This window comes from Cheilinus undulatus, linkage group 11, assembly GCF_018320785.1.
Source record: "Cheilinus undulatus linkage group 11, ASM1832078v1, whole genome shotgun sequence".
Classification (NCBI taxonomy): Eukaryota; Metazoa; Chordata; class Actinopteri; order Labriformes; family Labridae; genus Cheilinus; species Cheilinus undulatus.
This window is the reverse complement of record NC_054875.1, coordinates 21999146-22014210: the sequence shown is the minus strand read 5'-3', so window position 1 is coordinate 22014210 and position 15065 is coordinate 21999146. Positions and strand designations below refer to the sequence as shown.

Genomic DNA, 15065 nt, shown 5'->3' with positions numbered 1-15065 from the left:
CATCAGAGATGCATGAGCTTTTAAATGAGCCTTAGCCCAGAGAAGACTGCTCCTTTTATACCCATTTATGTAACTAACCTGTTGGCAATTGACCTATTTAGTTGCAGAAACTTCTCTAGCTGTTTATCATTAGTACTTCTAACTTTTCCAGTGTTTTGTTAACCTATCCCTACATTTTTGATATGTGCTGCTGCCATCAAATTCAAAATGTGTTGTTTTTAAAATGATTTTAAGTTGTTTATGTTTTATTGTGAATAAAACATGGGTTTATGAGATCTGCAAATCATTGCATTCTATTTTTATTTACTTTTCACACAATGTCCCAACTTTTCTGATTTTGGGTTGTATATATATTTATGCCTTAATGATAAATTGAAGCTTTTATGTAATATCTCTCTTGAATGATGCAATTTAATTGCTTTTCTGCACAGTCCAATCCAAGACCTCATGACCACTTGCTTTTTGTACTTGTTCTTCCTTTCTTTCACTGTACTTGACCTGTTGACATTGCTCTATTTTATAATGCTATAAATAAAAACCTTTTTTTTTTTAGAAAGAGAAGAAAGTGGGATATAAAATGGTGAAATCACCATTTACCTGAGCCAGTTTTACAAAATAATTGGTAGTGACCACATGACCACATGAAGCTCACAGAGGTCAAGTCTTCCACCCTGTCACCCCCGTAACCTGTATGCAAGTGCACAACAGACTGTGTGCGCTCTGGGGCTCCAAGTACCTCTGATCCCTCCCTTATCTCTCACAATCCCCCACCCCCCTCTTCACCCATCCACCTACACACACGCACACACACCACACTCTTGTCTGCCGCCAGCCGAGTCCCCTGCGGCCTGGCGCAGCAAACAGATCGATACACCGGAGCTAGGCCGCATTAATATCTGTCGCTTCACCCCCCTGCCCCCAGCTCGGCGCCTGCTCAACTGCTTTAGCGCACTCACACACATACACACCAGAAACACACAGTGAGGCCCACACATACAAGCACCTAAATCACACAGACCCACACAACAAACGTCACACCCGTATCGGCGGCGGAAATGGCCCCTAGCTCCCGCGGGATCTGTCTAATTAAAAAAAGGGGTGCGGGGGGGAGAAAGGGAAGAGAGAGGATAGATAGATGGAGGGAGAGAGAGAGCAGGATGGATTTTTCTCTCATTAGAAGCCATGTCTCCTGGTGTGGCCTGGCCCAGCTGATAATGATGAGGCCTTTTCTCCTATGAGGGCAAGAGAAAGGGGGCTGCTGGGAGATGGAGAGAGGAAGGGAGCGGAGGAGAGGGAGGAAGAAGAAGTAGAATGAGTCGAGTGGTAGAGGGCAGAAGGTGGAGAAAGAGGGCAAGGCACAGACAGAGGGAGAAGGTGCCTGTGGAGGTTGGGAGGGGTAATATTATCCTGTACCTGATTTGTAGAGATTCTTTTAGCTCCCTCATATTTGCCTGAAACTGGTCAGCTTAGATTGAAAAATGAAAGAAGGATTTTAGCACTTTGTACAAATTTATACACACTTGCCAAAACATGTTTATTCTTGTTCAGTGTGTGTCTGTGACTTCATGTCAGGGTTAAAATGGGGATTAAATGCATGAAAATCATTTCAGTATTAATGTGAGTGCATTTGGCAAGTAGTATTTTAATGAGCTGTCTGCATACACAAAAGTCAAATTTGTGATAAGTTGTAAGGTGGTCATTAAACTAACTGAAATGAATACTGATGTCTCTATCGGCCATCTGTAAGGAAAATTATCAATAGTTATGTTGATACCTTTTTTGGCTGCCACTTGGTCAATCAAAGTGACTTACAGCACTCAGACCTAAAATGTTTTCTTTTTTTAATTTCAACAGCAAATATTACAGTAACTATATTTAAATAATGTTTTTGGAGAGGAAACAGTAAGTCAATATACAGGAAAGAATCAGCAAAGAGACACCACTTTGTCAACACGAAACGATCAACACAAAATGAAAGTTCTTCATTGTAACTTAAATATCTTTGACAAGACAAGCTGAATACTACATTGCCCCTTTTCCACATTAATTAAATCATCATATTTATCATGTCAGCTCAATCTTCTGTACCTTACTTGTCCCTTTTTTACAGACATGCTGCGTGTTCGCCAGGAAGCGTTGGCTGCAGCAGTTAGGAATCCAGCGGCCTTAGAAGCTCACTTGCCTTCTGCAGGCAGCTCGTCCTCGTCCAGCCAGAGACGCAAGCAGGGTCTACCACAGCACCGGGACGCGCATTACACAGACAGGTAAGAAGCAGACAGATACACAGTCTGTTTCAGGCCAGACCTCTACGTCAGCCAAGCCATGGCTGGCGTGTACAACTGAAACTCTGTCCACACAAACACAAAAACAAGGCGCCAGTTGATGAGAGCTCATGTAAATGTGAAAATCATAGTGGAACAACAATTTTTTAGGAAAGCCTGTTAGTGGGTGAAGAATGAGAAGGAGTTAATCACCTGCCAGCTTGTATCACAACACTACTGCATTTTTCTTTCCATTCTTCTACCAGTTCTTGGCTTCGTTCACCAGATCTGATCTCATGTTTGGCTTCCTCAGTGTGCTGCAGTGCACGTTTGTACATGTGGATGCATGTGCATCTCTACATACATGGTTGAATCGAGGATCCAATAACCTCTTGGCTACAACTGTGGAGCTGCACGCCCGCATCCCTGGCTTCTCCTCCCTCCTCTCCCCCCCCAGCGCTGGCCCCTGCGCCTCCCAAACAAAGCCGGGGGCAGCGGGAGTGGGCGGGTAATTGCTTGTCGATTATTTATGTGGCGCGGAGAGAGGCGGGGGATCGATAATGGGCCGGCGGTGCGGCAGCAGGGGGGGAGGGTGTGTGTGAGAGACAGAGAAGGGGGTGGTGGGGATATAAGCAGGAAGCTGAGCGGCCAGGCGCTGTGTGGTGCAGCTCTGGGAGGCTGTGGGGGTGTATTTATTGTGTGTGTGTTGAAGCAAGGAGGGGGTGCTGATTGTGTGTGCGTGTTTGTTTGTTCCATTTTTCAAGCTGGCGGTCTGCATGTGTGCTCATCTATGCCGATTGAATTTGGGTTTGTTTGTGTGAATATGTCTGCTAATTTGTGAGTGAGTTTGTTAGTGTGCACTTGTGAGAGGCCAGTAGTGCAGCATGAATGTAGTCAGTGAGCAGCGGCTGTTCTCCGACAGCACACCCAGTAATTAGCCACACAGGACCAGGGAGAGTTAACTAGGCCTCACTTCCCCTCCCTCCATCTTTCCCTCATTCCATCCCCCTCTCTCTCACCCCTTTACCCCAATATGTTTTCAATAATTAACAAAAAAAGAATTTGTATATTATATAGCCATTTCCATCACTTGGCCCACTGACCAAACAAGAAAAGGAGAAAAGGAACAGGGAAAAAAACCTGTACGATGATTATATACATCACTCAGGTACATTCACTAAAGAGCCAAATGTAGACATACCCTTTTCAGACCTCTTGGTCTGGGGCTGTTTTCTGTTGTGGGCCAAAGAAAACATTGAGTAGGGGTAGAGTATATATAAGATATCTTTTATCTAGCCACAGTTCTGATAAGTCTAAATCTAAAGAATTAGAGATCTATGTGAGATGTGAGAAATTTGACTTGCCTGTAAAGAGTCTTGACCGCTTCAGCACATTCTAGATGATGTAAATCACAGACTATGCACCAGGCCTTATAGTGGAGTCCTACATCATTGCTCAGAGGTCCAAATGTAGGCAAATTTTGCTGCCAGGTTTTTATATTTTGGAGATTATCTTCTATGAAGAGTTGGCTGAAAGTAACTTACTGCATGCAGAATGTATATGGGTGATACATCAACATATATTTCGGTTTCTAGCTGGGGTATAATGGCCTACAGAGGTCACAGTTAGGTTTATATCTCAGTTTTGATGTCACAGTTCAGTACGGATTTGGTTTGTTAGGGAAAAAGCAACATTAAGTCCTGGATTTCTAATTCTAGATTCATTTATTAATTATATGCCTCATTAATTAGTGCACCTTACAATGTGTGTCATCTAGTGTCGCATAGAGCTACCCGAGATAAACGTGGGCAACTGTGCTTCAATTGGTAGAGGGGGTCATCCTGCAACTGGAAGGTTGTAGGTTTGAGTGGGATTCGCTAATACTGAAGGCCAGTTCTCCATAGCAACCTCTGCCATCAGTGTGTAAATGGTGTGAAAGAATGTGAATAGGTAGGTGACCTGCAGTTTAAAAATGCTTTGAGAAGTCAAACAACTAGAAAAGCGCTATACAAACTGAAGTCCATTTACCGTAGTTACAGGTACAGCATGTCGTGGAATAAACATGAGACCAAAATTGAGGGAAAAAGATGCCAAATGAAAGCAACACAGCCCAATATCTCCTGATTTGAATTATAAAATAAATGTGACATAAAAATGCAAATTAAAATGTGGGAATTTATAGGCTTGGTTCCCAACCCTGGCTCCAGGACACCCTTAGGGGGATGCCAGAGACTTCAAGGATGGCTCCACCTGCTCTGAGGCTGTCTGAGTAACATACTAACTAAAATCCTGGTAAGACACTTAGAAATAGTGTCTTTGAGCAGGAATGTTTTTTTTTAGGGCTTCTGGAATCAAACAATTTAAAGAATTTAAACTGATATTAATACTTCTCAATCTTGGGGGGGGGCTCATATTTTCTGCAACGGGAGTAGGGGGGGCTCAAAGGAATAAAGGTTTGGAAACACTGATTTAAAACAATGCATGATATTCTTGATTTATTAAGTGTGCCATGACAACATCACAATAGTTAAAAAAGTAAAAAAAAAAAAAACACTCAGTGGTCATTTATGCATAATTACAACTTGTGTAAGTCAGTGAGGGACCCCAGACTGGCTTATGTGAAGACAGGATGGGACATTATAACAGAGCCTACACACTTGTAGCCGGTGCTCTCTACTTCTGAACCTTTGTGTATAGCATTGGTAAAATCTTCGGTCCTTAATGCTTATACATTCAAAGGCTTTTGAAAAACACCGCTGAGAAGTTGAAGAGAGGGATAGGAAGCCAGTGGGTCTTGTAGCCTGAGTAGCTCCATTGCTCTCTCTACTGACTCCTCTTCTTTAAGTGTTTTGTTGTACCTGCCTCATCCTCTTGTTTGTTTTTTAATCGTGGTTAGAAAAACCGTTAAGCCTAGCATGGAAGGTAAATACTGTCGTTGCCGATTGTTTTTGTCATGTGACTACAAGCACCAAACCGTGACAGTTCGGGGCAAATACAATTACATCCCTAGTATCTAGTGTAATGGTTCTCAAATGGTGTGGTGAGGCACACTGTTTGGGTTTGAGGCAAGTCTAGGTGTGCCATGGGAGTTTGTACAACATATGATAATAGCACAAGTGCACATCAACAGCAGATACTGTATCATGTGTTATAAAGGCTATTTTGCATGGATATAAAGATAGTGTGCTTTGAAATTTTGACTTGGTGGCCAAGTAGTTTGAAAAAACCACTAATCTCAGCACTGATACAACCAGATGAAAAAGAGGAGGAAGATTCAGAGCAGAATGTCCAGTGAGGATAGAGTACAGAACAAAATAAAATTTTGATTTGAAAAAAGCAAAAAACACACTAAGTATGTAAATAAGTGACTGAAACTCTCCCACTCTCTCCTTCTCTAACTCTCTCCATGGCTCACCTTTACATCGACCCCTCATCATTGATTATCTGGGGCCCATTAGGGCCCATTGTTAAAAACAAATCATTAGGGCCGCTCGATGGGCTTAGAGCCTGGCGCTCCATTTGTCTGGCCTTAAATGGCACTAAGCTCACCAAGCATCTGCAAGGCAAATGGGGGGGGGGGGGGGCAGAGAAAAGCAAAGGGAGAGGGAGAGGAAAACATGGGAGCTTTAAATGGGAAAGAAGAGAGGGGGAGGCAGAAGAGAAGAAGAGGAGATGGAAGTGAGAGAGAAAAATGAACCGAAATAGGGAGAGAGGAGATCGAGAGCGTATGAGATAAGGGGAGGGAGGAAGAGAGCGAGAGAGCGAGCGTGGAGGGAGCCTCATCCATTTTAATGAGCTTCCTGTGTAAATGTGTTCCTGCGGAGAAGGAGCCGAGGGCGGCCGCGCGGCGCTCCTAATCCCCCCACGCGCCCGTCATTAAGGGCAGCCCTGTCACACACACACACACCACACACATTTGCTCACGCACATACACACACTCTGGCTAGGCTGCAGCGGGACGGGACCGCTGTCGCCACTCTGACAGGTCGTCACACACCAGTGAATTCCCCTGGAGCCCCTGGCCTCACTGCAGGCAGAGAGAAAGAGAGAGACCGGGAAAGAGAGAGAGCAGTGATATAGTTTAGTGTGATTATGAGCCCACCTTGCATTTGTGAATCTGCCTATTTTGAGCCTTGTGCAAAACAAGGTGAATGTTTTTGCCTCATCTTTTTATAGCACATATGTGGTTTGCCAACAAAATGCACAGATAGGACAGAAAGAAAACTAAGCACACAAACATGTAGACACACTCTCCCACTCTCAGCCCCAGAGCAAAACGACTAATGTCTGCCACTCCTTCCTTAAAATTGCCTCCTATAAAAGGAGGAAGAGAGCAAGAGATGGAGGAAGGGAGTGGAGGGGAGCGTCGGACACCCTCTCTCTCTTTCTCCTTCGCCGTCTCTCTCTCTCTACCCCCGTGATTAGGCCTAATTATGGTGGTGCAGACGCCTGGCAGCCCCAGTCATGCAGCTTTAATTGACCGTTATTCATCTGCAGGCTAACGGTAGGCAAGGGTAGGCGGTGCAATGAGAGGAAAGAAAGAGAGGGAATATCAAAAAAAGGGGGTAGGGGGTGATGAGAGTTTGGCATGCAGGAGCTCCGGCGGGGGCGTATGGGAGTTTTGCGGGCGCCTTAGCGTAGCCTAGTGGAACTGCGCGTCGCAAGGCTAATTGCTAGCCCCAAGGGATTAGGCCAGGTGATTACACACTGGGCGGTGTAATTACATAAGCAGCGGCTAGCGGGGCCCAGGCTCGCGGCTCCGGGGTCACGCGCCGCAGCCCTCACCCAAGATTAATTGGAGCTGCCACTGGAGTGCGAGGCACCGCCGGAGAGAGCGGTTATACGATTAGCATTAACATTTCAGCGGCGGAGGCGATCGATGAATGTTTTTCACCCCCTCTCCAACCACCACCCTCACAGAGCATGCTCCAACCCCCCCATCTCATCTCCCTGCTCCCTCCTTGTAGCTCCTCTCTCTACTTTTCTCTTAGCATTTAGTGAGGCAGGAGACTTGCAGGCGCTAGCTAATTTGAACACGTTTGCAAAACAGTTTATGTGGTTGCAGGCATCCCAGTGTTGGTTTTGATTTTGTTGTTTTCCTCAGCTTGTTTCTCATGTGTGCTTTAGTGTGGCGGCAGTCATACACAGCTGAGCTCTGATTGGTGTGATAGGAGCTCAAGAGGAGAGAGAAAGCAGAGAGAAGAGAGGTGAGGGTAGGAAGCTGCAGTGTGAGCACAGGAAAGGCCCTGAAACAGCTGTGGTTGGAGACCCCCAGCTGACAGAGAACATCATCCACTCCTCATACTGACACTTCGAAGAGTCAAAGTGCAGATGCCTGACTCCTCTGACAGCTTCTTATCTTCTCCTTCAAAAATATGCCCCTCTACTTATGAAGATTTACACTAAACTACGAGAAAAAATAAAACCAAAGGACAGACAACGTTAAAAGAGAAAAGAGAGGATACATCTGAGAAGTAAAGAAGAAGTAACACAAGGGTGAAAAAAATGATGGAGTGATGAAGAGGGAATTAAAAATCTAGTGAGAGGTGAATAAATGTAGTAAAAGAAAGGAGTGAGTAGCATACACACATCAGAGGTCAAAGGGAAGCAGAGAGACAGGACTGAAGAAAAGGAAAAAAAGGGTAAAGACAGAACATGAAATGGAGAGAGAGAGATGAGGAGAAAGGTGAGAGGCGCCTCTCCCCCTCAAGAAGGACAAAAGACGGGGCCAATAATAGAGAGGCTTTTTCACAAGCACAGGTTGTAGGACGCTCCATTTTCACTGCTTTCAATGCAGCTAAGAGAGGGAGGGAAACAGGGAAAGGGGCGTAAAAAAGGGAGAGACGAGAGGAGGGATGAGTGTTAATTAGAAGGTCCTTCAGCCCGTGGCCCCGGTCAAGACGCAGGGGCGCCCCAGCTGTCGGAGAATGACACACTGGCATTGTGCATTCAGCCCTCATTATGTGCGTGGATCTAGAGTTGTGGGTGTGTGTGATTGTGTGGCAGCAGAGGAAGAAAAGGCTGCAGTCCAGGGTACAGCAATGGCCAGCGGCACTTGCTGCGGCGTGACAAGACTGATGAGGCACTGGGGCGACACAGGGGCCTCTGGAGCTCCACTGATAAAAATACACGGCATCATTGGTGTAGCACTATGCACACAGACACGGAGAAAGACTTCAGATGTTGGAGGAGCAGAAAAAAATCCCACTTATTGAAAGTCTTCTCTTTACAGAGATAATTTTACATTTATTCACCCCATGATTTTATTATTTCTATGTAATTAAGTAAAATCCATCACATAATGTCTTTTTTATACCTGTGTGTCCACAGAGATCTGTCCCATCCTCCACCATTACTGTCACCTCCAACTGCCCCTCACATCGCTCTTGGACCCCACCTGCGGCCTCCTTTCCTGGGCATGCCCTCTGCTCTTTGCCAAGCCCCTGGTGAGTCATCAGTGATGCTGAGGCTGAATAAATCATACCCGTTTATAGATCATGCTTGACATGTATGTCTATTTAAAAACATCAGACCAGATATAAAGGAAATTAGGAGTTATGATAGTTAAAGGGTAGTACAAGACTGTTTTGAAGCAAACTTCTATCTTTTCATAACTTGCTTGGTAATCCTGATTTCTCTTTCACTGCATAAAACACTGAGTCTGCATGCTGCCATTTCTTCACAGGTTTGTTTTTTCTTGTTTCTCTCCTAGGTTATGGTTTCCTCCAACCAGCTCAAGCTGAGATCTTTGCTCGTCAGCAGGAGATGTTGAGAAAACAGAATCTTGCAAGGTGTGTGTACGGTTTTTTTTTTTTTTTCTGTTAAATGCAGAGTATGTAAATTCAACCGCCAGGGGGCTCTCTATCAAAACAGTAACAAAATATTATGAATAGAAACCAGCACTACTCAGCTCTGCAGTTGCTAACTTTGAATTAAGACTTCTGTTCAGCAAAAGCAGGACTGTACGGTCGATTTACTGAACAGTTCAACAATGTTTTAGTTTCACTTAAATTCACATAATGAGAAAACAAATCTATTATAAGCGGCTTTCCAGGTTCATGCTGCAAACTATTCGCAAAGCATTCTGGGATCACTTGCAGCACAAACCAGGAAGCAGCTGAGATCAAAAGCCTCTAGCAGCTTTTCTCTCAAGAAGTTCATTCATGAAACCCAAATGTTAGTCTATGTTTTTGTCAGTATACTGTTTGGAGTTCTGTTTTCAATTACCGGAGTCCTTAATTTAAACCAAGAAATTTGCTGAGCAGATGGCCTAGTCTCTACTTACTTGGGATTAAAGGTTATGTGTAAACTTGGGCAACTGAACTCCTCACAACTGATAAGAATAAATGTAGTCACAAGTAAGCATCCCTAAACATGTATAAGATCCATCAACCAAACTGAGCGTCCAGTAGTAGTTCTCTCCGCATTATGCAGCAGTCTTTCACACATGTAGTGTGTTCACAGCATTTAACTGCAGCTCTGTTATGATAACTACCAAACAACACATCCCATTAAAATTATGAAAAATAGGAATTTCTCTGGTTTTAAAACTTTTGGAAATTTTTGAGGCAATTTGGACTTTAACTAAAAACACGTAAAATATGTAGGACCAGCCATTTTATAATGAATCTAGCCATTGTAGTGCAAAAATTCATAGGAAAAAGTGAAAGGTGACTTTAGGGTAGGATGTACGCGTGACGTGCTCAAACAACGATTTTAGATTGTTTAGAGTTCATGTATGAAAACAGACTCATGCAAGTAGTGTAAATAATGTGAAACATCTGCCTGTTAAGTAAAGTCTCTGTGTGCTGTTCCACTCAGGCTTGAGATGTCAGCAGAGCTGCTGAGACAGAAAGAGTTGGAAAGTCTCCACCAGCGACAGCACCAACACCGTCTCCTGGGCTCTGACCCTCTGGGAACTCTACCTCCTGGCCTAGCCCCAGACCATCCTGCCCTGCGGAGTCTTCACGACATCCCAGAAGGACATCCTCTCCGTGAGGAACTGGCCCGACGCTCAAATTCAATGCTGGTGCTTCGCCATGGTGCTGCTGCGCCCCTCCTTACCCTGAACCACCACCAGCAGCAACAACCAGGAGCCCCGTCCACGCCCAAAGACCCCCAGGCACAGAGCTCAACTGCTGGGCAGGATGCTGAGTCCAGGAAAGCCCTTCATAGGGGCTCCAAATCACAACTCCGTGTTGGCGACCACACAGGAGGAGAAGAGGACAGAGGAAGTGAAAGAGACAGAGAGATGAAGGATGAAGAGATGAAGGACTCAGACAGTGACTCAGAGATGTACGAGGACAGAGTCAGTGCCACGTCCAGCAGTAAACCCAGGGACGGGGAGAGAGAGGGGGGGAAGGAGACTTGCAGTAAGGGAGTGTGTGACGTTGCCAAAGAGAGTGCAGAGAGCTCAGGGAGGCTGAGCGCCCCCTGTAGCTCAGCAGGCACAGAGTCACCCAGTCATCACCTGCTCACTGCTGGACTGGGCAAAACTGATGTGAAGTACCACCTGCCGCCTGCCTTCATGCCACCGCTGCCTGCTCTGCACGCCCAGTCGCTGCCCTTTGGATTCCCTTACACTAACCCCTACTTCCACACCGGTGAGACTCACGGACACACAGTCACAGACACACACACACACAAGTTTGTAAGCTGACATGTGAAACCCATTAGCGTCACTCTGCGTGTGCGTGTCTCTAGTGTGGAGACCTCTCCTTGTCAGGGGCCCTGCTTCTGACCTCACTGTGACCCCCACACTCACCACAAAGTAGCACTGCCACGTGGGCAGAAAGAGGGGGAGGGGCTTCTGCTTTCATTCATACTGTGCACACACATGCCGCGAGTCCACATTTATTCCAACACTGCTGCAATCAGAACAACTTTAGGGAAACAAGGAAACTTATCAACAGAGTTTATTTTATCATATGATGAATTCGCAGGAACTCAGGACAGAGGCATGAAATCTTGTCAGAAGAGCTAAAACTACTTATCTTGTCCAAAAATTAAAAATAAAAAGTTGTTTTAGAACCATCTGTTATGTTTTACTTTAGGGTTTTCTAATGGTGCAAACAAATATTTTTGGGTTTAAGTTTTTCCTAAGAATAAGTCTAAGATGTTTATGTATGTTTTTTAGGATCTGCAGCTCCATAAAACATGAAAGAACAGCAAGCTCCTGATTTCAATCCCAACTTTGTACCAAGTGTTTATATTGACACATCATTTTCACCCACTGCTGCTCTCTCAGGCTCTATGGGAGGTCTTTTCATGGATGGGGAGGACTCAGCCACAGCAAACCCTGTGGAGGACATCAGCAAGTGGAGTGTGGAGGACGTGTGTGGCTTCATAAGCAGCCTGGCTGGATGTGCTGAATACACACAGGTGAGGATACGGGGAGTAAAGAGAGAGAGGAGGGGAGGAAGCTAGGGGCAGTCTGACTACTGACCATAGAAGAAGAGTAGCAGAGATACAGTAAAGACCATGGCACTGCTGCTCTATTTTGAGGGTACTGTAGCATGTTTAAAGTAGAAGCAGTTTTCCCCCTCAGTTTACTGTGATTGTGTGAATGCATGAATGTCAATGCTAACATGCTTTCATGTTTGTTGTTTGGAGTAAAGGAGGTATGAAGTAGCAGTGCATATAGGCGAACAACTTGATTTGTGTTTTGCCATACTGTTTAAAAAAAAAGCAACAAAGCAAACTATTTCTACCTTTGAGAAAGAGCTATTAAAACACTTAAAAATAAATAACATTTAGTAATTTGCTGCTGTTGTGGTGTGAAGACTCTTTGCTAATGTGCCTCCATTTTAAGAGATCCGGGGCACAAAATCCAATTCCTGTTCCATGCAAAATGAATTAGTAAAGTTCAGCTGAAGCTAATATGAAGCTTTGACTGTCTCATTGAGCCAAATCAAGTGAGTATATTCTTAAACACTGCCTTCTTGGTAGCAATTTCCCCCTAATTTGCTTCAGATGAACTTTAGAAATTAAGTCTGCATGGAGCATGACTGCAGAGTTTGTACCTCTGATCTTTTATGATGGAGTAAGGTTATAACTTCACTGCAAATAGATTCCCCAGTAATATCCAGAATGCTATAATATTAGACAACTAAAAAAGAAAGTATTGTTAGTAGTTGCTATTTTCAGAGCGCAGAGCCACTGTTTAGTAGATAGTGTGAATGAGCTTCATAGGTGTGTTGAGTGAGTATGTGTGTGCTCTGGGTCTGTGGCTGAAGCAGCTGTGTCTCCGCTAGGTGTTTCGGGAGCAGGCCATCGATGGAGAGACTTTACCACTGCTCACTGAGGAGCACCTGCTCAACACCATGGGACTAAAGCTGGGGCCTGCGCTCAAGATCCGCTCACAGGTACACACCTCACAGACCTGCTTGTGTGTGAGTTTGTGTGTGATCGAATGGACTCGCGTGTTTGAATGTGAATTCTGTTCATAGGTCCAAGGCGAACTGTTAGCATAGCTAGATGATTCCCTCAAAGTAGCCAGCCCGTCAGACTTCAGCCTCTCTTCTCTCTCTTTTTTATAAACACAGTATTAGTTCACTGTTTAGTTCCCAGCAGGCCGCTCTAACAGTCATGTGATCTCCTCTTGTCTCTTCAGGTGGCGCGGCGTGTTGGCAGGCTTTTCTACATGACTGGATTCCCGCTGGCATTCCCATTTCCGCCTTCTGCTGTGCTGCGCCCCCCAGAACGAGATCGGGACCCCCTGACTACGCCATCTGATGCCCCTCTATCCCTCTCTCTGTCCCTGCCCCACAGACCCACCTCCACCAGCAGCAGCTCCTCTCCATACAGCGGGCCCACCCCAGGGTGCTCCTCCCCGAAGCAGGAAAACGGTAACGGGCCCACAGTGGTGGGAAGGTACGAGGCTAAAACTCCTTCGTAGGAAAGGGCTGACAGGAGCACGGAGGACAGACCTGCCTCAAATCAGCTGGAAAGACAGACTCCTAGGTTCCATTTCCAGACTCTGCCCCTCTTTGGGACCTTTACAATGAACTACTTGGATAATATTGGACTAGAAAAGGACAAAATATAGACTGTCAGACAAACCAATCAGAGTCTGCGATCCTCTGCTGCTGCAGCCGTGCAGAATCCAAACAAACTGGGTTGGAATGGAGACACGTGGGGAACAGAGGAAGAGGAAAAGGAGACAGCTGGTCACAGACAGTCTGCCAAAAAAAGGAGCGAAGCCCTGCCACAAATGCGACATTCTTGCAAGTCAGACAGTCAGACGCTAGCGGAAACTCTTCCTTCCTTCCTGAGCTGGAGGAAGCTCTGCTCACTCACTTTCTTTTGCCTCTCCAACTGCTCTCACCACAAGTCCTACAGAACCCAGGAATTAAAAAGAACCTCTTCTCCCCTCTTTTCTCTCCCTCCTTCCCTCACTTACCAAGGCCAAACAGCCCGGTGAAGCTGTCCTCTTAGAGGCTGGAGTTGAGGCATGTGCTGAGCACCGGATCCAACAGGCTCCCTCGTATCACTGCAACTATGCATTCCACTATCCCGATACCAAAGATGACCGGATGTGTGGAATTGAACCCGGGTTTCACAACGTGTCAGCTTCTTTTTGCATTAATGAACAAAGACTGGTCCTACAGGGAAATGCTAGGCTAGTGCCTCACTTGATGGACTGTGTTTGACGTGACACATAAACCCTCATTTACTGACTGAAGTGTTGGCTAAACAATACAGCCTTAAAGGTCACTATGGTGTGTACGGTTTTGTCAGTGTACGCTCGTTAACTACTGTGGGAGGTAGGAAATCATGCAAAATTGTACAGAATCATGCTTAAGATAAAATATCCTGAAGGTTACATACGTGGTACTTTACCTTTTTGTTTATTGTAGTTGCACGAATAAGGTTTTCTTTACTGAAAAATGTGACTTGCTGAACTTTGGTGGTACTTTTGTTAATACTTTTTGGTTCTGGCATTTTTTAAACTGTAATATTAACACGCTCCAACCTTGAATGCTACTTTAGCATATAAATATGAGGAAAAAATATTTATAGGACTTTTGATGTAGTAGATAAAGCAGATTATGATATGTATTATAACGACCCTTAAAATGGATTCCAAAGACACTTTTACTTTGTTTTTTTTCTCTTGGTTGCAGGGAAAAGAAAGGCACAAAGCTCTTAATGCAATGTTTTGGATTTTTTTTTTTTTTAAATACGCAAGCAATTAATTAAAAATGGTCTCTAGATTTCCCTTCAAAGGTTTTGTCTTCATCCTATTTTTCTATTCACCAAACTGGTGAAATAAATCCTGTTGAAATTCCTCTGTCTTCTCTTTTGTTTGTATGCCTGCGTAAGACCACATTTAAGGCCTTTCCGTCCTCAAGGGTTTGTGGTTCTTCTGTAAAAACGTGCAGGAGGGAGTCCCCTGATGTGTATTTGGAGGGGAGGTGACCCATGTGGGGGGGACGGTTCAGGTCAACACCAGCTGTCAGAGTGTGAGGTTCAGCCACAGGCCAAGGCCTCCCTTGCCAGTGGGGATAAACCTGACCCTCCTCATCCACCCAGCCACCCACACACATACACAGAGAACCAGGAACACCCCCCACTTTATCTTACCTTCCTCCTTCAAAGAGTTCAAGCTGAAGCAGTACACTGCACACTCTACTGGGAGTTCCCCTCGCTTTAGGCTGGGCCTCCACACCAGAAGGTTCTGTATTCACTGCAGACTACAGAGGAAATGTGACGACTCAAAGGTGATTCTCAAATCAAATATCCATGGTGACATTTAAATCCCTGTCAAACACATGCTCTGCATCGTCATCCCCCAGTGAATGC

At 45.1% G+C, this 15065-nt stretch overlaps 1 protein-coding gene across 4 annotated transcripts in view; it reads left to right on the top strand.

Annotated features, from left to right (window-relative positions):
- The window catches only part of samd11 (sterile alpha motif domain containing 11), an 84516-nt gene extending 69991 nt beyond the window's left edge, over positions 1 to 14525 (top strand). For 2 of the 4 annotated variants that reach the window (XM_041800009.1, XM_041800010.1), the window contains exons 7-13: positions 2111 to 2264; positions 8592 to 8707; positions 8974 to 9052; positions 10083 to 10864; positions 11509 to 11642; positions 12515 to 12625; positions 12874 to 14520. In XM_041800009.1, the coding sequence (XP_041655943.1) occupies positions 2111 to 2264; positions 8592 to 8707; positions 8974 to 9052; positions 10083 to 10864; positions 11509 to 11642; positions 12515 to 12625; positions 12874 to 13158 (1661 nt within the window). In that variant the 3' untranslated portion in view covers positions 13159 to 14520. Of the gene's footprint in view, positions 1 to 2110; positions 2265 to 8591; positions 8708 to 8973; positions 9053 to 10082; positions 10865 to 11508; positions 11643 to 12514; positions 12626 to 12873 lie in introns of all 4 variants that reach the window. The other 2 variants (XM_041800007.1, XM_041800008.1) reach the window with 2 other exon arrangements.
- Positions 14526 to 15065: the final 540 nt, after the last annotated feature.